The sequence below is a fragment of the Octopus sinensis genome, linkage group LG3 (genome assembly GCF_006345805.1).
Source record: "Octopus sinensis linkage group LG3, ASM634580v1, whole genome shotgun sequence".
NCBI classification, from domain to species: domain Eukaryota; kingdom Metazoa; phylum Mollusca; class Cephalopoda; order Octopoda; family Octopodidae; genus Octopus; species Octopus sinensis.
In genome coordinates, this window is record NC_042999.1 from 102583283 (window position 1) to 102603724 (window position 20442).

The 20442-nt window shown below is 35.4% G+C and overlaps 1 protein-coding gene across 3 annotated transcripts in view; it reads left to right on the forward strand.

Annotated features, from left to right (window-relative positions):
* LOC115209143 (feline leukemia virus subgroup C receptor-related protein 2) overlaps positions 1-20442 on the forward strand; it is a 203685-nt gene that overhangs the window by 80890 nt on the left and 102353 nt on the right. For all 3 annotated transcript variants that reach the window (XM_029777307.2, XM_036501205.1, XM_036501206.1), the window contains exons 3-7: positions 7705-7846; positions 11890-12030; positions 14362-14429; positions 18100-18203; positions 19772-19882. In XM_029777307.2, the coding sequence (XP_029633167.1) occupies positions 7705-7846; positions 11890-12030; positions 14362-14429; positions 18100-18203; positions 19772-19882 (566 nt within the window). The remainder of the gene's footprint in view (positions 1-7704; positions 7847-11889; positions 12031-14361; positions 14430-18099; positions 18204-19771; positions 19883-20442) is intronic.

Sequence of the window (20442 nt, forward strand, 5' to 3'; positions counted from 1 at the left end):
ACCACCACCACCACCACCACCACCACCACCATCTTTGCTGTGAATGCATTGTGCATTCATTATCAATGTATTGCTTAACAATTGAGAATGGATGCAAACAAATTTGAATTTGCAGAAGAAAAAAAATTATCTGGAATTTCATTCATAATCATGGTTCACTAATATTCATAGGGGAAAAATATAAAAAAATAAATTAATTAGCAATTATTTAAATAATCAATAATAAAAAAAAAAAAACATGAATAATTGATTACTGAAAAGAAGATTGCTCCCCTCCCCATCTCCCCACCTCCTCACCACACCATCGCTTCTAAATGAACTCAAATGAGAAGGATCAAGAAAATGAAAATACATTTGACAATGACTGAAAATTAAATGAGGAAAGCTGCCTCTCCACATATTTTTGTTATATGTATAATCAAATTTCTAATGTAGGTTAATAAAAATGTTTAACAGTTCATATATGAGAGCTTCATCATATTGTTCTAATTTTCCAGGCAAACATAATTAGATTGCTTTCAGGTGAAACAATTTCATTGGCTAATTGGTATATTAGCTAGTCTCAATGAAAATAAACAAATATCATGTGTGTGTGTGTATTATAAGTACATACATATATGTATGTGTGTATGTATGTATGTATGTATGTGTATGTATATGTTTGTATGTGTGTGTATATATGCATATGAATGTTTGAAGATGTTAATATATCTCTTTCTTAGTTCATTTCATTTCATGCTTGCCTGGACGACCAGACATTGTGTAAAGCCATGAGTAACAACAGAGGGAATCATTAAGTGTTGCTCAATTACACACAGATACATCCACACACACGTACATACACACACACACACACACACACACACACACACACACACACACACACTCACTCACTCACTCACTCATTCACTCTTTCTCTCTCTCTTGTGCACATGAATAAGCACAAATATTAATAGAAATATCCATCTGTCTGTCTATGTATACATTGACACACACATGAATACATATACATAAATATATTTACATACACCTCCAACGTCATTGTCTTCCTCATCATTATCATCATCATCGTTGTCATCATCATCATTATTGTCATCATCATCATCATCATCATCAACAACATCGTCATTGTCATTGTTGTTGTCATTGTTGTCATCATTGTCATCGTCATCAATATCATCGTCGTCATTGTCATCATCATCATCATCATCATCAACATCATTGCCATCTAGCTACTTTCCATGCTTGCATGGGCTGAACAGACAAGGTTCCCTTGAATTGGAGGCCTATTCTTACTCCAGTGTCTCAGTTTCCACTTGGTTTCTAAGACTGGATGCATTCCCTAACAGCAACCACTTTACAGAATGTACTGGGTGCATTTTTACATTGCACCAACTCTAGTGAAGTTACCTTGTACCTCACCAAACTGAAGAGCCTCCTTGGTTGAAGGGAGAGTAGAACAGGATGTAACTTTGTGTGAGGTGTTGAGAGGTATGATGAGTAGAGTGAGGAACTTCTAATGTATAGTTTGTTGTTTCTTATATACAGGAACATTTGGCACCTGTCTTTGAATCACTGATGTGGCATCTGCCACTGAAGAGGTGAAATCACACAGAAACTTTGTGCCTTGTAGACAGCTGATGTCACTTAGTGTTGGGCTTAGTGTATTCTTACATGCAAAGTCATGTTGTTGAAGTTTCTTAATTCTTATGACATCAAATGTACACATCTCTATTTTCATACTTGCTACTACATGTGCATATACCAAATTCATTCAAGTTTGGCAAACTGGCAAATATCTTGTTTGCTGTTACCTAAATATAGAAACAAATGTTTGGGCTTATCATAAAAGTAACAGAAGCAATATCTGCCATAGAATAGATCATCTCACACAGAAACGTCATATCTAGTAGTCTGATGGTATCATTTAGAACTTAGTGTGTTTTTTTTTTATCATAGATATTGAAGAGAGAAATTTCTCATTGGAAAAAATCCTGCTATGAATACATTTTACATTTTAGTATGCAGGAGTATTTTAAGCATCCAATCCACATCGTAAGGTCACTGATGTTAGGAAGGGAATCAAGCCATAGGTAACACACCAAGACTTTCACTGGAGCTCAGCACAACCTTGTGGATCTCTGGATCCTCTGAAACTACGCAATCCATACCAGCACAGGGAACAAATGTTGATATTCATATATATATATATATATATTACAGGAAAGGGAAAACAAAACCAAGGCAGGCTGAGTATCTCAGGTCATTTAGGATATTTAATTAGAGTAAATAATTAAATACTCTAAATGACTTGAGATATTCATCCTTCCTTGGTTTTCTTTTCCTTTTCCTTTAATTTATACCTGCTGACTCAGAAGCCTACTATGGATCTCTAGCTCCAGCCTCAGCTGCAATCTTGGAACCTGACGTTGACCAGTTATAGCACTTATGCAGCGTACCTATTGGTTTAGATCATCAGTGAACTAAAGCCCTCATATTCTTTATATATATAGGTATAGGTTTAAATTCATACACATTTAAAGGCATGTAGCTAAACATTTCATTCACCCAGGACGTTATATTTTTTTTGAAAAATAAACACTTTCTTCTTTTCATTGAAGTGTCAATAGTTACTTATACTGCCTTAATTGATATTCATTTATACACAACCTTATAGAAAAAATATGAAGTATTACATAATAGAATAAAGTACTGTGAGACACACACAAACACACACATTATGCTTTAATGAATTTTCACTGCATTCTCTTTGTTTTGTACATGTGTATGTTTGCATGAAAACGTGTGTGTATGTTTATTTGTATATCTACACATGTATATATATATTATATATATATATATATATATATATATATATATATATATATATATATATATATATATACATACATATATATCTGTAAGTATATGTGACAATTATTTGGTAGCCATGATAAAACTCCGAGTTTCGGATGTCAGGGTGAAAAAAATGCTATCTTTCTCAAATTGCGTGAATCTCACTTTATTCTTATTTTTAATGGCTTTAAACCAGTCAACGACTTCTATACTATTGGACCATTGTACTAACCTAGTAGCATTCCTGACTTTTGCAGGCATTTTTTCGATGGTCCGATAACTGAAGAGATGCCGGCATGGGTTTCTGCCCCGACATCCGAAACTCAAAGTTTTATCATGGCTACCGAATAATTGTCACATATTATATTTACAGATAAATTCCTCTATTTACATAATATCGAGATCTCTTTCAGTCTTTTGTTGTCTTGCCATTTCTATCAATATATATATATATTTGTGTGTGAGTTAGAGGTTGAAATACCAACTAAGGGATAGTACCTATCCAATATACTGCTGGTAGTGTACCCAGTTATTCATAGCCAAGTGTTAGTTATTGCATGGCAATCTCGCAATTGAGTATTATATATGGGCAGAAATAATCAAGTGGTTTACCCTTGATTTATATGGCACAATAAGAAAACGGAGAGGATATAAAACCGACAGACATCAGCCGGTAAACATTCCAGTATGTCTATTTATTCAAATGTATTGGATGAATACACACATGTATGAATGGTAGAGATTAGCAAGTGGAAAAAGCAACTGCATAAGCAAGGGTGTGAATACATATAAGCATACAGAAACAAATGAGCTATTGAGCAAATGAGCTAATTGGCAAAAAAAACTAAATTGGTCTGCAGGTACTAGTTCCTTATGGGCGTTTCTGCCAGGAGGCAACAAAATCTTTCAGATTATCTCCATCTCTTCAGTGTCATGCAGGGATGAGCAGACAAGGCTTGGATAGTGGATGTGCCTCTAGGCTTCTTCAGAGGGTCTAAGTGGTTGGGGAGGCTAACACATATAAAAGTCAGTTAAGAATAGTTATGGTGTGTTTTATCCTTTTAAATAGAGTTAGAATAAGAGTAAGAGCAAACACGGGAATACAAATGAAGTACAGCATAGTACAATGATGTGGACATAGCAAGGGGAAATAAGGTACAGACTTTCCATGATATAGTATAAGACCCATGTTATTTCATCCAGTGGTGGGTCGGTGAATATAGCCATTCTCAGGAGGAATTTTTTCAGGAGGGATAATTTTAGGCAGTAGCTCAAATTGTATTTCCATAGAACATTAGTGGTGGGTTTGATGTTATGGTCTGTGTACAGGGGTGAAAGTTTATATGTAAAGTGCCAGTTAGTAGGTGTAGCGTTGCTGAGGGTATGGTATAAGCAACTTATAATGAACCCATCTTATGAGATTTGGTACATTATAATATGTTTATGGTATATGTTTAAACAGTGAGTATTATAGTAAGATATGAGCTGGATTGGGAATTTTTAGGCTGATGAAAGACAAAAGAAGAATTCATAAACAGGGACAAAAATGGACCAGAATGGACAAGGGTTAATGGTTTACATGGCTGTTGGATATCTAGGTGTTGTACTTACCTGTAGTTATTCAATGCTAAAATGTATACTAGTAAGATATAGAATATTAAATATTAAATATTCAAGGGGTGGCAATGTGTTAGTGTTAATTATGTGTTTTTTTTTTTTAAATGGATGTTAAATGAAAGTGTTGACATGACTATATATACATCGGGTGAAAGAGTACTGCAGGTTTCACCACCACCCGCTGCTGGAGCCTCATGGAGCTTTAGGTCTTTCGCTCAATAAACACTCACATTGCTCAGTCTGGGAATCAAAACCACAATCATATGACTGTGAGTCTGCTGCCCTAACCTCTGGGCCATTGCATCTCCAATATATTGACCACAAATTCACCAATATCTATAAATAAACAAGTGGGTGGAAAATATTTCCTTGTCTGTTCCATTTAGAATAATTGAATCATGATTTTAAAGCTATAGTAAATTGGATTTCTGTTGTAAGAAAAGATGTGTAGAAGATGGAAGGCAAAGATGCATATCTTTAAAGAAGAGGGGGTTACTTGAAATCTTCTGCGTAATTTTGTTTTGGATAAAATTGTAAAGATTGAAATATCCATCCATTACCGTTTCTTTGTTATCATTACCTTTGTTGTTGACTTTGGTTCTGATGCTTCCACTATCACTGTCTTCCTCCACCACCACCACCACCACCACAACAACAACAACAGTGCAAACAGTGGCAATGATGATGACGATGATGATGATGATCACCAATAAACACCCATCCACCACTGCTACTTGTTCAAATTTTTTTCATTACTGTGAAGAATTAAGACTATATGAAAGATTTGACATTTTCTTCAAATGATTTTTCTGTATAGAAAGGTTTTTTTCCTTCTTTTTGTGTTATTTTAAACTCTGGTTGAGAAAATCTTCATTTGACAACTGAGATGTAACAGAATAGCTTCAATGTTGCTCAAATCCTTTCTGTAACCAAATAAGAATCAGTATTCTCCAAAACTAACTGGTTCTAAATAATTTCCACATAAAAAGCCCCCTGGCTGGTGCCATGGAAAAGGCACTTGTGTCAGTGCCATGTAAAAAGCACCTAGTACCCCCTGTAAAGTGGTCGGCATTAGGAAGGGTAGCCAGCCATAAAAACCATATCAAAGTGAACAATTGGAACCCAGGCAGCTCTCTGGCTGAGCAGTTCCTGTCTGACCATCTAATCCATGCCGGCATGGAAAACAGACATTAAATCATGATGACAATGATGATGATGATATATATATATATATATATATATATTATATATATATATATATATATATATATATATATATATATATATACCGGAGTAAACACATAAAAGTGAAACAAGGTGGAAAAAAGTGTACTCAAATACCAGTGGTAGAGTAATATGCTTTATTTAAAGCAGCAGAAAATTCTACACATCTTTTCTTACAACAGAAATCCAATTTACTATAGCTTTAAAATCATGATTCAATTATTCTAAATGGAATAGACGAGGAAATATTTTCCACCCACTTGTTTATTTATTGATATTGGTGAATTTGTGGTCAATATATTGGAGATGCAATGGCCCAGAGGTTAGGGCAGCAGACTCGCAGTCATAGGATCATGATTTTGATTCCCAGACCGAGCAATGTGAGTGTTTATTGAGCGAAACACCTAAATTTTGCTAGCAAAAACTGTCCGATGAACGGCAACAGGAAACTCAGGGTAACAGGTTTTGTTGAATTTTCTGCTGCTTTAAATAAAGTATATATATATATACACACACACACACACACATGTCCCAGCCATGCTAACATGGAAGATGAACGTTAAATGATGATGATGATATATATATATACATACATGTATACACATATATACAGTCTGATGCAAGCTAAGCAGGTTGAAACTTCAAAGTCACTGTCAACTATTCTTGTAAAAGAATAATAAATTTGTACTCTACAAAGTGTTCAGTAACTCTTCAGGTTAATGTAAAATTGTTTTCTGTATAACTTCAAATAAAACAAGCATTTATATATATATATATTATATATATATATAATATAATATAATATAAATAATATATATGCATATATACATACATATATGTACAAACATATATATGTATATGTATATATATATACGCATATACATACAGATGTGTGTGTGTGTGTTTGTGTGTGTGTGTGTGGAGGGGGTGAATGTGTTTTACCATTGTCATCATCATCAGGTTAACTTATTGAAGTAGTTTTTCTACAGTAGGGTGCTCTTCCTGTCTCCAGCTGTCTCTTATTTAAGAGTAAGTTACTATTTCCTCCAGTCTTTAAAACAATGGACAGCTCTATAGCCAGACGCATTTTCACAGCAGATGTAAACAAAGACATCATCATATGTACGGTGCTATTGTATTTATGCAGTGCACAAACATCAAAACAAAGAGATGACACAATGCATATGCACTCACACACATAGCTAAACACACTCATGTGCATAGCTAAATGCACTCACATACACAGCTAACACATTCTCCCTCACATGCACACACACATACACACAACCATACAATGAGCTCCTATTGTTTGTATCTACCAATTTCACTCACAAATCATCTGTCAGCTCAAGGCTACTGCTGAAGAAACCTGTTTTTTGGGCCATACAGTGGAATTGAACCCCAAACTATGTGATTGTGAAAAAAACTTTTTAACTACACAGATATGCTTGTATACACACATATATATTTCATATATATATATATATATATATATATGGAAAGCAGATGTTAAATGATGATGATGATATATATATATATATATATATATATATATATATATGAATTATTAAGATGGCTATTTGCAATTTAGAACTGATAGGCAAGAAGTACAGTCATTACTAAAGTGATGGAGGGTGCTAGTAAGCATCAGCGTTGCTAGAAATAAGAGTCAAAACAACTCTTAGCCACATGAGAGCCTTTTTCTAACAGCTGACAAGTGAGAGAGGCTCCTTCCTTATGACAAGCAAAATGGAGTCATATATATATAACGAGCTGGCAGACATGTTAGCACGCCGGGCGGAATGCTTAGTGGTATTTTGCCTGTCTCTACTTTCTGAGTTCAAATTCCGCCGAGGTCGACTTTGCCTTTCATCCTTTCGGGGTCGATAAATAAAAGTACCAGTTTCACACTGGGGTCAATGTAATATATATATTGTGTTTTTTTTGTCTGTTTGTTCATGTCTTATAGAACTTTTGCTGATTTCTTTAATTTTTGGTCTCTTCTAGGTAGGTGTTGCTATAGGATTTCTTGTACCTCCTGTGATAATAACAGAAAGTGGTGTTGTAGAAGAAATAGGGCAAGACCTGTCACATATGTTCTATGGAACTGCTGGAGTTACAACTGCTCTCTTTCTTTTGTGTTTAGTTGGTAAGTACAGTGTAAAAGCTTAATTTGTTTTTGTATTTGGCTTGCAAGATTCTTCATGTAAAACTGTATCTTGAAAGAGATGTTGTATCTTGAGAAGATCATTATGCCAATATTAAGCACATACACACACATTGGTTCTATTTCACTTTGCTATTTCTATTTGTCAATTGGTTAATCATTTGACCAATTAACTCACTGACTGCTTGATTCATCGTTTTGTCAGTCAGTCAGTTAGCCATCTAGGTTTGTCAGAGTCCTTTTTGCTATTTGCAACATCATTGAGGGCATTCCCTCTCTACTCCATGTTTGTCTGTCTCAGTTTACAAGTTCTGTATTTATATTTATATGGATGTGTGTAAGAATGTGTAAAAATACAAATATAGAACCTGTAAATTAGAACACAGGCAGATTTGGAGTAGAGAGAGCATATCTTTAATAAGGCAATGGAAGGACTAAAAAATGTAGATAATTGATTAGTTGACCAAATGATTAATCAGACACGAGTTAATTGATTAATTCACTAACAACAACAGCAGCAACAACAACAATGACAACAACAACAACAACAAAAGAAGTGAAATAAAACCAGGACATGTGTTTATTTTTTTAGCATAATGACCCTCCAGAGATACAACAAGAATTGAAGGCTTGTTTTACAACTTTTTTCACATTGTGTAAATCATATTGTTCTTGTGAGATATTCTATGCAGTTTTTATTATTTTTGTTTTTTGTGTTATTGGTTGTGAAAACTAATATCCTGTCTCGTGTTGTTCTTCAGTGTTTGTCTGACTCACTTCATTGGTGTCCAGCACGCATTCTCTCTAATTTTGGAGAATTAAAATTTCTCACAGTCTCTACAAATATTAAGTTTCACAATCTCTGATCTTTCCTGGCATTTCCCATTCATAAGATATCACAAAAGCTACGTCTGAAAGACTAGCCCTTCTCTTGAAACACAGGAAATACTTAATTTCTAAGAGTTTATTGATTATTTTTAAAGTTCAAGTAAAGCTCATACAGGTGTTCCTCCATCTAGTGTTGTTGTGTTGCATAAAGAAAAAAAAATTAACAAAGCCTCACTTACCAACATACTACGATCACCTGCCAGGGTTGGATGTAGTTCTAGTAACTTAAACAGTTGCTTGAAATGTCGCAGACAGTGGGGTGCCATATATCTGGAATCTTTTAGTTATGAAGGGGAATAGAAAACATTAACAAAAAAAAAATGAAATGAAAATAACATATGTAAAGTCCTTGAGTGGAGTCAAGCTCCATTGAAAATGTTGAGTAGGTTAGCATGGTAGTGGAGGTGTGTGTGTGTGTGTGTGTGTGTGTGTAAGAGCCAGGTCAGGCATAAGGAGATTCATAAAGTTTTCATCAAGAATCTATGGATTAGAAGAGAACGTATCACTTATGTGTGACTTTTCAAGTGAGTTGACTGTCTGTGATTTGAGGTTGTAACTTCAAATGTTATCATATGGGATGGATCTGGTTCATTCTCAATAGCAAAATGAGCCCCACTTAATTTTGCTCATATTGCTTTCAATTTTGGTGTATCGATGCAACTCTGATTTTTGATCACGATCAACCAGTTACTTTATCTCATAAATGAAAGAATCTGGTGTTATTTGGCATTAAAGTTGGAAAATTTGGGTAATTTTTGCCAATCAACAGTGTAGCATTTGCAGCTTGTTACCATGACAACCATATACTGTGGTTGTGCTTCCTTGTTGTCTGTGCTGCTGTTATCTATGTTGATTTTTCACATTTAATTCTTTACACCATGAGATTCCCCACACACGCACACACGTGTTTTGTTTTTATTTTTCTGTGTGTTAGTATATTACATATTTTTCTGTGCTTCTGTGTGTTAGTATCTTCCTGTGCTTTTTTCTGTATGCTAGTATTTATCTGTGCTTCTATGTATTAGTATTTTTCTGTGCTTTTTATGTGTATTAGTAGTTTTACATATTTTTTATTTCATATATTTTTGGAACTCATTAACTCAGCTGGATTTATGAGTTCACTAGGTTAATTCTGTTCATAAAAATTTAAATTAGGAGTAGCTTCACATTTCAACAGCTTAACTGAAATTTAGCCCATACAACAGGAACTGAGAGGGATATCGTGGAACAGAGAAATTGTGGGTGATACAGATAATTTGACATTATTTTTGAATTCTGCATGCAAAAACATATGAGATACAGGTATTCTTTTCCTTGGGACAAATTCTTTGTTGACCAGTGTTATTCTTATCATAGTTTACAAATCCAGCTTTGGAGACAGACGCCCCCTACACACACACACACACACACACACACACACATACACACAAATGCATAAATGTACATATATACTTATATATGAATACATACATCCACATACACTTATATATTAATGATGTACACAAATACATGACAGGCATACATAATATTGAAATATGCATAAAGTAAACACATGAAAACAAATATATTAATGTAATAAATTTAAAAACAGATAATAAAACCATACAATCAATTAAGAGACGAAAGAAACAGTAAGATGATACATGTTGATTTTATTAGGTATTTCTGTTTATTTAGAAACCTACAATGAACAGGTCAGATGCTAAACTCTAAATTTCACAGGGTACAACCTTAAAGTTGATACCACTCTGCTAAACGCAGATAATTTCTGTCTCGCTATTGGCTAAAAATACAGTTTTTTCGATTTTTAAACCTCTGTAACTTTTTTCTCCAATTATTTTCTCCACAACATCATACCTTCAAAATAATGAGACTGGAAGGCTACATTATTAGAGCTGATTTTCAGATTTTTTACTGTCGTTTAAAAAAATGCATATTTTACAAATGAAAAAAATTAGATCCTATGGGACATTTGGTTTGAAGATCAAAGACAATTAAAACATGGCACATTTGATCCTGAAGCATGAGATCAAAAGATTTGAACTGATAAACCATTACCAGAAAACCCCAAAAGATTGAGTGAGGATTGTGATACTATCAAACAAGATATAATTACTTCAGCCATGAAGGTTATTGTTATTTCCACTTTGATCTTTTTTGCTTCTTGCAGTTGTGGATCATCTATCAGGACTCAGGGTGAGGAGCTGCATACAATGTTTGCAGTTTGTCATCCTTGTATAAATTTAAAAATAAACCGATATACTGTATTTAATGGTATAAAAAATACACAGGCATATTAGATGCACCTTAATTTCAACAGTGCATATTCAAGATAAAAGTATTTAGTGCATTAAAGCATATAGGACATACATTGTGGCCCACTCAGAATACATGCTTCTATTTTGAGAATCAATTCCATAGACTTTGGTTATGAGCCTAGTATCCTTACCGACTAGGCCAGAAGTTTTCCCACAAAGTGTAATTTCAGTTAAAAAGGTTTAAAGATGAATAAACAAACATTATATTAGAAACATGGTACAAGTAAATCCATTAACTCAGTTTTCAGCCATATGACTACTACTAATTGTTTTTAATAGAGGCACAAAATCAGAAATTTGGGGGAGGAAGTTTGTTGATTGGTACTTTAATTTATTGACCTCAGAGGGATGAAAAACAGATTTGAACTTGGTAAGATTTGAACTCAGTATATAAAGACCCAGAGGAAATATTGGTTTCAAATTTTGGAACAAGGCTGGCAATTTTAGGGAAGGTGTTAAGTTGATTATATCAATCCTAGGACTCAAATGGTACTTATTTTATTGACCCTGAAGTGATAAAAGCAAAGTTGACCTCGGCAGAATTTGAACTTAGAATGTAAAGACAAACAATATACCACTAAGCATTTTGTCCGGTGTGCTAATGACTCTGCCAGCTTACTACCTTATTCAGAACAAATATTGTAAGTTATTTTGTCTGATTTTTAATGATTCTTCCAATCTGCTACCCTCATATTTCTAATAATAATAAAAATAAGAAAACTGCTTCATAATTGTCATAGTTCAGTGGTTCATTGATTTGAATTAAGTATTCTAAATTATTTCTTTTTTCTTAATTCCTTTCAACTCATTATATTCCAGGCTTCCAGAAACAACCTCCAGAACCACCAAGTCGAGCTCAGATGTTAGCTCTTCAAGCGGGCTTGGGTACCGACAACTATTTGGTCACTCTCTTTCGGCTTTTAAAGAACTGGAGTTATACATTGCTGATGGTAACATATGGTAAGTAAACCCACGGTGATTTAGACATGAAGAAAATATAATTTGGATATAACATTTGACCTAAACACACAGAATGTAGAGCACTGTCAAATTTCTTCTTTATACATATATTTTTTCTTGGTGTGGCTTGGCCAGGTGGAAGAGGTTATGCCCATACTCTGTACAAGCACTCTCAGACCAACATCTTTTCCATTCCAGTTCATGCTGGTACAGAATATCTATCAATTGATTACCAATTTCTACATGAGTTATACATAGAATAGCGATACATCACAAAATGTCCTATATTATTCTGATATAGAAGGATTAGTATAATAAGATACAGGATGGCCTTGTAATAAGAAGTTTGCTTCCTAACCACATGACTATTGCCTCAGTCTCTCTGATTGCCACCTTGGGCAAGCGTCTTCTCCTATAGCCTCGGCTGACCAAAGCATTGTGAGTAGATTTGGCTGACGGAAACTGAAAGAAGTGCATGTGTGTGTGAGTGTCCTTGTCTTGACATTGTATGAAATTTGTGAATGGGTGTCACTGTCGTACAAGCAGTGTCATTCATTTCCGATTTACTGCAAGAACATTTCTGGTCAAGGGAAGTATATCTAGCTCTCCTTGGAAACAGGTGAAGGTTGGCAACAGGAAGGGCATCCAGCCAGAGAAAATCTGCCTCAATAAACTCTGTCTGATCCTTGCAAGAATAGAAAAGTAAATGTTAAAATGAAATAAGGAATATTATGGCATTCTCACATGAATCTGACATAGACAGGCAAAGCACTTTATCAATTCTGCATGATCCTGTAAAAATTGTAAAACACTGGTGAGGACAAGTATAAGAACTCAGGTCAGTCATATCACTTTGAAGTAGTTCTATAAATGGTTTGAACCAACTTGGAGACTTAATGGATGAGGATTGTAAACTGATCTTATTTCTAGATCTTCTGTGATTCCATACTTAAAATTGGCATCAAGTTATTATTGCTAGCTTTAAATGAGAAGACTTATAAGCAAAAGTGTTCCAGCTTTGACCATCTTGTTTTCTTGATTGTGTATTGAGAACTACATTATTAAATGTATGTCTTTCTCTTTTTAAGTGGAGTGTGATTTGAGGGTGATTTGACTTCTATTTTTAGCTGGCCAAAGGATCACATAGAAATCCCTTCTAACAGTTAAGCCAGCTTGCATCACATTTTTCTCATTTTTTTATATTCATCATCATCATCGTTTAACGTCCATGCTAGCATGGGTTGGATGATTTTGACTGAGGGCTGGCAAACCAGATGGCTGCACCAGGTTCCAGTCTTGATTTGGCAGAGTTTCTACAGCTGGATGCCCTTCCTAACGCTAACCACTCCGAGAGTGTAGTGGGTGCTTTTTACGTGCCACCGGCACGGGGGCCACCCAGGTGGTACTGGCAACGACCTCGCTCGAATCCTTTTATTCATGCCACCAGCACAGGTGCCAGTAAGGCGACTTTGGTAACGATCACGCTCGAATGGTGCCCTTTTACGTGCCACTGGCATGGAAGCCAGTTGGCTCCTCTGGCAACGATCACGCTCGGATGGTGCAGTCTATATATATATATAATATATATATATATATATATATATATATTATTGGTGCTATTTAGCCCCAGGTCATTCCTGATCAAACCAATCTATGGATCTTTTCCTTTTGAACGGCAGTTTTCAACACAGTTTCTAGTTAACTAAGACTCTTAACCCTTTAGCATTTAAACCGGTCATATCTGGCCAAAATATTCAGTCCTGTTTTATCTTCAAACTGACCAGATACAGCCCCTTACACTTTTCCTACAATATTATCCTGAAAATAAACAATCATGTCATTGAAATCTCAAAGTTATAAGGTAATGCATGACTAATTCAAATCAATGCGAATAAATAAGCATTACAATTGCTAGATCAGACTGGGCCTGGTGCAGCCTTCTGGCCTCCCAGACCCCTGTTGAACCGTCCAACCCATGCTAGCATGGAAAGCGGACGCTAAATGATGATGATGATGAATTGACAGACAAATCTGAATGCTAGAGGGTTAAGGATTTGTTTAGACCAAAGATGCTCCCAGTTTCTGGAAGGTGGCCAAAATGAATGCAATTAGGAGTCAGAGGATGTCCTGACTCTATTTATGAGGCAGTAGCTTTTCACTCCTCTTTGAGTGGATCGTCCTTATTTGTCAGATTTCTTTTACTAAATTTTTAACCTGTTTATATATATATTGTACTATGACCCACCCAGCACCTTCCTTGTTATATGAATGTACATTGTTACATTTTATTATTATTGAGATGTTGTTGTTTTGGTTACCTCTTCTATGCAGGAATGAACACTGGATCATACTATGCTATCTCAACGTTACTAAACACAGTTGTGTTGAAATACTTCCCAGTAAGTATGTTTCCTCTATTGATTTGTCTTTTATGTCCATATTGGTGTAGGATGAGTGATTAAGAAATTCACTTCATAACTATGTAGTTCTGGGTTTGATCAAATCACATTATGACTCCAATTCTTTATAAATGGGAATTAGTAAGAAGAAACTGTGTGGTATATATATCAGGCTGAGTAAAAAGTAAGCAACATTTTGAAACATGAAATTCATCACAATATATTTTAACAATGTGGAAATTTTATTCATCAAAGTAAGTACCATTACAGTCAACACATTTTTGCCAATGAGTTACAAATTTGTTTATTCAGTAACATAAAAATCTGGAGTTCTGGAGTTGATGAACTCTTTGAACACGCTTTCAACATTGGTTTGATTTGAACTCCTTCTCTTGCAGGAAACCATCAAGGTGCTTGAAATTGTTGTAGTCGGTAGCAGAAAGGTCTGGGGAATAAACTGGGTGGGGAAGAACTTCATAGCCAAGTTTCCTCAACTTCTGGAGCATTATTAGTGAAATTTGTGGTTGAACATTGTCATGAACAATGATTGGCCCTCTTCTGTTGACCAGTCTTGGACAGTGGAATAGCAGTTTTTCGTTCATTTTGGCAATTTCATGGCAATATGTTTCTGCAGTAATGACTTTTCTGGGTTTTAAGAAGTTATAGTGGATGAGTCCAGCAGTGCACCACCAAACAGTCACCATATCCTTCTTTTTGAAGAGCTTGGATTTAGGGAAGGTTTTTGGTGCCTTACAGTGCTAATAATAATGATTTCTGATTTAGGTACAAGTCCAGTAGTTTTCAGGGAAGCAGGTTAATTGATGCCATTCAACTCAATACTTCTCTGGTACCATATTTTGTTGACCCCGGAAGGATGAAAGGAAAAGCTGACCTCTGGCAGGAATTGAACTCCAAACATAGATGCAAAAGAAATGCCACAGTGCTCTTAATATTCTGCCAATCTACAATTTCTTTATTAACCAACACAAATAATAGTTTCTAATATAGGGAGAAGGTTTGAAATTTGGAGAAGGGTTAGTCAGTTAAATCAACTCCAGTTCTTAATGGGTGTTTTATCTTATTGGGCCTGAAGGGATGTAGGGCAAAGTTGACCTTGGTAGGCTTTGAATTTAAAATGTAATGAGTTGCAAGAAATACAGCAAGGCATTTTGTCCAATGCTGTGATAATTCTGCCAATTTCTTACCCTTAATAATTGCATCTAACATAGGTATAAGACCTGGAATTTAGGGGTAGGAGGAGGTTACTCAATTAAATTTATCCTAATACTTGACAGGCACTTTATTTTATCAACTGTTTAAGATGAAAGGCAAAGTTGACTTCAGCAGGATTTGAACTCAGAATGAAAAAAATAAAAAGCTAAAACGAATACTGCCAATCATTTTATTCTATGCTCTAGCAATTGTGCTAATTTCACTACCCTAATAATAACAATTTGTAATGTAAATAAAGGTACAAGGTCTGAAATTTGAGCCAAGGGTTATTTCGATAAATTGGCCCAGTTCATGACTGGTATTTTCTTTCACCAAGCTTGGAAAGATGAAAAGCAAAGTTAAACCCTGTGGGATTTGCTTTCAGAATGTAAAAAGTCAGAAGAAATACTGCAAAGTGTTTTATCCCAACTGAAATGATTTGGCCAATTCACTACTCTTTGTTTCTAGCATAAGCGTAAGGCCTAAAATTTTATAGATAGGAAATTTGCCCAATTAAATCAGCTCAAGCATTTGTCTGGTATTCCACCATTTCTGCCTGGCCCTTACACTTACACAGTGTTAATAATAATTGCTAATAAAATTTTGGCACAAGGCCAGAAATATTTTAGTGGTTGGGGATTAGTCTATTGCAATGACCTCCAATACTTGACTGGTTCTTTATTTTGTTGACATTGAAAGAAAGAAGGGCAAAGTTGACCTTAGCAGTATTTGAACTCAGAATGTAAAGAGGGTAGAAGAAATTCCACAAAGCATTCTATTCTGTTCCAATGCAGTAATGATTCTGTCAGCTCACCACCTTCGTAGAGTTGTTAATAATAATAATAATAACAATGGGTCCTTTTGAGCAGGGTGGGCTACTCAACCTGAAGAAAATTCTAACTGAGCCCCACCTGCAAGATCATGTGCTGTTTATCTTGATAGAAAATCACCATGTCGCACACATATGGCTGTGATGCATGTACCTGGTGTACCCTTATCAGATGGGTTGTCATGATGGGTATATTTTACTCCAGTGTCCCTTTGATGGCATGTGCTGCTCTCTCACTCGATAATGATAATAATAATGACAATGTGGCAAGAATGATCCATTGGGAGCCTACAAAGAGCAAAGATGTAGCATGAGAAAACCCTAGAAGGAGTCAGTGAGAATGAAAATTGCATAATCCTGTGGCATGCAATGATTCAGTGCAATCACCTGACCAGACATTGAAAACTCGGCATTGTTGTGGTGAATAAAAAAAAAAGAACATGCATGATAATTGACATAGCATGACCTGGTGACAACAGAATCAAAGAGAAAGAAGAAGAAAAAATGAACACTACGACGAGTTGAAGTGGGAAATACAAAGGTTGTGGTCAGTGAAGAAAGTAGACATTATACCAATAGTAATTGATACACTTGGAAGTATCAGCACTCAATTACCAATATGGCTGAAAAAGATTGGTAGAAATGTGAAGGTAGAACACCTACAAAAATCAGCATTGCTTGGAATTGCAAGAATTCTTCACAGGGTTCTTGAAGCATGACCAGTAAACAAGTGTCACCTTAGTCTGCTGGCTGTGGACAGCTGACACTTTCCATCATACCCAGCAAAATAAGCCGAGAGTTTTCATTAAGTAGTAGTAGTAGTAGTAGTAGTAATAATAATAATAATATAATAATAATAATAATAATAATAATAATAATAATAATAATATGTCACTTTGCTGGCATGCACTGTTCTCTTACTCAATAATAATAATAATGATAATAATAATAATAATAATAATAATAATAATAAATGCCCTGATGCAGTACCAGGCAGTGGCTCTCATGGCTTCTGATCTTAACTGATTGGAAGTGTTATCATGTACATTGTTTTGTCTTGGTATAAAAGATGGGCTACAGCAAATATTCTGCTCAATACCACAGATTTGCTTGTCAGTTGTTTGACCTTAACCAGTTGAGCATGTCCCTTAGTGGCTGACGATATGTGCATCTCTGATCACGAGCAGAAGTAGTGGGGGAGCATCATAGCAATGTGTTGAGAGGGATTCTTTGGGGTTTGAATAGTTCACCTCTGGAAACATGGGTGGTTCTTTCAACATCCTTAAACAACCCTTATTCAGGGACCGTTTGAGCGGGATGGGATACTCAACCTGAAGAAAATTCTAACTGGGCCCCACTTGCAAGGTCATGTGCTGTTTATCTTGATATGAGATCACCATGTTGCGCACATATGGTTGTGATGCATGTGCCTGGTGTACCTTTATCAGACGGGTAGTCATGATGGGTATATTGGGCTTCGTATATTTTACCCCAGTGTCACTTTGATGGCATGAACTGCTCTCTCACTCAATAATAATAATAATAATAATAATAATAATAATGATAATAATAATAATAATGATAATAATAATGTTGATCTGATATAGTTATTGTTATTTTATTGAACAGGGCTATCAGAAAGAAGTGGGAGAAATTGGATTAACAATTATTATTTCCGGAGTAGGTGGATCTATTGTGGCTGGATTGTGGCTTGACAAAACCAAAACATTCAAGTAAGTCCCCAATGTTACATTTTCATGATATTATGATATTGTTGTTATGTCTCTCTCTCTCTCTTTTTTCATATTCTTCTTCCTCATCTTCTTCTTCACTACCGTCCATCACTATCCACTGACACCCTTACCACCTTCACTTCTCCACCACCATTACCTCCTGCCACCATCACCTCCCCCTGCCTCCCACATCACTCCCACAGCCTCCTCCACCTTTATCTCATTACCTCTGCTGTCTTCACTACTATCACACCCACTACCCTCCCCCACACCAGCTAAACCTTTATCTGTCTTGATCAAAGATAGTCAAATTGAGACCATATTGTTTCTTTTTGTGTAAGCATGGTGTATCTAAGACTACATTATCCAATGTGTTCTTACTTTTTTGGAAGACAAAGTGCAATATGAAAGAGAGAGAAAGTTAGTTGTTATTTCCAGCAGATTAGGTGACCATACATAGGCTTCTTAGAATCATTAGAGCCCTGGGAAAATGCTTTGTGGTATTTGTCCTAGCTCTTACTTCTTGAGTATAAATCCCATCGAGGTTAACTTTTCCTTTCACCCTCTCAGGTTCAAGTGCTGGGGTTGATTTAATTGACTATACTTCCCACTCCAAAACTGTGGCCTTTTGCCTGTATTAGAGACAATTATTTAACCAAATTGAATCTGATTTCATTTGAACCCATGGCAGTGAGATGTAGTATTAGTTACACAAGAGATTCAAATCTTACACTTTACTATCTCAAATATCTCCATTTCTAGGTTGAATGTATAAGATGATTGGCTTATAATTATCAGTTGATCTTCCACTGCATATCTTTTGTTGTATCTCTTGGTAAACTACCTAATACAGTAACAGACCAGTTAGCTAACAAGCTTGGGGCTGGAAGTGGCTTGGATTTCTGGATTTTTCAGTTTTCTGGAAACAACCTAAATATTAAAAAGATAAGATAAACTAAATTGTATATAATATATTCAAATTAATTGACTTCTAAAGTGATATTTATCAATCCACTCAAAATTCTTAAAACATATCATACTGTAGCATGTATACAGAATGTTTACAGGATAAAAATTAAACGAAATAAAGTAGAGAACATGATTATATTTAACAGGTACAGATACAAATGGATACACTTCTAAAGTATAGTATGTTCAATCTTTATCAATCCATATATAAAAGTAAAAAAAAACAAAACCATTTTCAACTTGTATGCAAATTAACCAACTTCAAAAACAGGGTCTATTTACTAAATATAGGGTAGAGGAATTTCAACCATGTTTTGTGGTCTACTACCACAACAGCTCCTTTATAGGATCCCGTTAGCTCAAGACATCAATCATCAGGAGAAACCACGGCCAGTTTTGGCCCCTACTCCTCTACCATTTTGACGTAGCGGGGTCCCCCCTTTCAGAGGTGTCTTCAGCTCTGGTGTTGAGTGCATGTCTTCTTTCTCATTCTTTCTTCTATTCCCTGGCCTCTTCGATGTGTCATACACGCAACACACAAACTCATTCAAGTTTTAACTGATTTTAAAAAAGAAATTTGTCTTTTTTTTCTTTTACAGAAGTACCACATTGATGATGTATTTGTTATCTCTTGGAGGGATGATAGCATTCACGTTTACACTTGATCTCAACAAAATTTGGGTAATTTTCATCAGTGCTGGTGTTTTAGGGTATGTACTTTATCTCTTGTTTGAACCTGTTGCATCTCTTTCATCTTTTATCTTTTACTTGTTTCCGTCATTAAACTGAGGCCATACTGGGGCACCACCTTGATAAATTTTTAGTCAAATGGATTCACCCCAGAACTTCCTTTCTGGTGCTTACTCTATTGCTCTCTTTTGCTGAACCACTTAGATTATAAGGATGTAAACACACTAACATCAGTTGTCAAGTGGTGGTGGGGGAGGACAAATACAAACGCAAAGACTCTCTCTCTCTCTCTCTCACACACACACACACACAAATACACACTCACAAACACACACACACACAAACACACATACACACACCACACACACATGACATATATGATAGGCTTCTTTCAGTTTCTGCCTGCCAAATCCACTCAAAAGGCTTTGATCAGCTCAAGGCTATAGTAGAAGACACTTGCTCAAGATGGCATGTTGTGAGACTGAACCTAGAATGATGCGATTGAGAAACAACTTATTATACTGCCATGTCTGCACCTACACACACACACACACACACATATATATATATATATATATAT